Genomic DNA, 1,161 nt, shown 5'->3' with positions numbered 1-1,161 from the left:
AGAGATTTGCGGACAATGAAGAAGTAATCGAAGCTGTAAATGGTTATTTTGAGGAGCTTGACGAATCAGTCTATAGAGATGGCATTAATAGACTGGAACACCGCTATGAGAAATGTATCAGCCTTGGAGGAGATTATGTTGAGAAATAAAAAAAAAAAATTTTTAAAAACCTTGTTTTTCTTGGTCAGGCCGGAAACTTATCAATCCACCCTCGTATATATGTAGTTAAAAGAGGAAATAGACATTAATTTAGGAAATTGTACGTTATTTCTGAGTCATTCGATGATTTCAGGATATCGCGTTTCGTAAATTGTCGTGATCCTCAATTATTTAATCAAGAAATTCTCTTTACTTAATGCCAAAGTAATTTAAAAGTAAGGCTGCGTCACATGCATTAAACTAAAGAAAAAAAAAACCGATTCTATTTCTGTTTTTCTTTTCTCTTTTGATACAAAACCTTTTTAGTCGCTGTAACTATATTAGGAACTTTGTGACGTGTAAATTGGGGAATTGTCTCTACCTTTATTCTTAGAAATCACCAATGTGTATTTAATGTGTTTAATTAATACGCACCGTGAGTTTCTGCTTCCGGTCGTCTCCTCCTCTTGAAGAAACCGCTTGCTCTTGAAGGTTTTCTACGTTTTTTGTGCGAATGAGCTTGCTAAAAAGGACAAGTCCGTCCCTTCGGAGATTATCCCGGTCCACGGGAAACAACCCCAACTTCATCCTTAAAAAGAAAGAAGGAATGGTCTCTTGAGCTTTTCGGGCATTCAGATGATTAAATATTAAATCGTTAAATAAAGAAAACTTCGAAAATATTTACCTTATTTACTCTACATTAAATTTTACACTAAAAAACCTTTTTAAATTTTATCAATTCAGGTATCTTTTTCTCCTTTATGTAAACAAGACCAAAATTATCCCTGTATTCTACCTGAAACATAAACCACAAAGAACTACTCCAGATCTGTATGATCTGGCTAAAACAGAAGACTAAAGAAAAACGAAATGATTATTTAACTTTTTGAAAATGCGCTTTTCCAAAACACATGGTATATAGTCTTAATTAATAAAATATATTAATTTACAATATTGTCCTCTACGCAAACATCATTTTTTTAATTTTTTTTATACAATGAAAATTATTCTGTTCTCCTATTC

The 1,161-nt window shown here is 32.2% G+C and overlaps 1 protein-coding gene across 3 annotated transcripts in view; it reads right to left on the bottom strand.

Annotated features, from left to right (window-relative positions):
• Positions 1-1,161, bottom strand: part of LOC108733047 (probable cationic amino acid transporter) — a 48,597-nt gene that overhangs the window by 17,547 nt on the left and 29,889 nt on the right. For 2 of the 3 annotated variants that reach the window (XM_018464075.1, XM_018464074.1), the window contains exon 2: positions 574-727. In XM_018464075.1, the coding sequence (XP_018319577.1) occupies positions 574-726 (153 nt within the window). In that variant the 5' untranslated portion in view covers position 727. Of the gene's footprint in view, positions 1-573; positions 728-1,161 lie in introns of those variants that run through there. The other variant, XM_018464076.1, reaches the window with a different exon arrangement.

Source organism: Agrilus planipennis, unplaced genomic scaffold (genome assembly GCF_000699045.2).
Source record: "Agrilus planipennis isolate EAB-ADULT unplaced genomic scaffold, Apla_2.0 scaffold51, whole genome shotgun sequence".
Classification (NCBI taxonomy): domain Eukaryota; kingdom Metazoa; phylum Arthropoda; class Insecta; order Coleoptera; family Buprestidae; genus Agrilus; species Agrilus planipennis.
The sequence above is the reverse complement of the archived record's forward strand: the minus strand, read 5'-3'. Positions and strand labels throughout refer to the sequence as shown.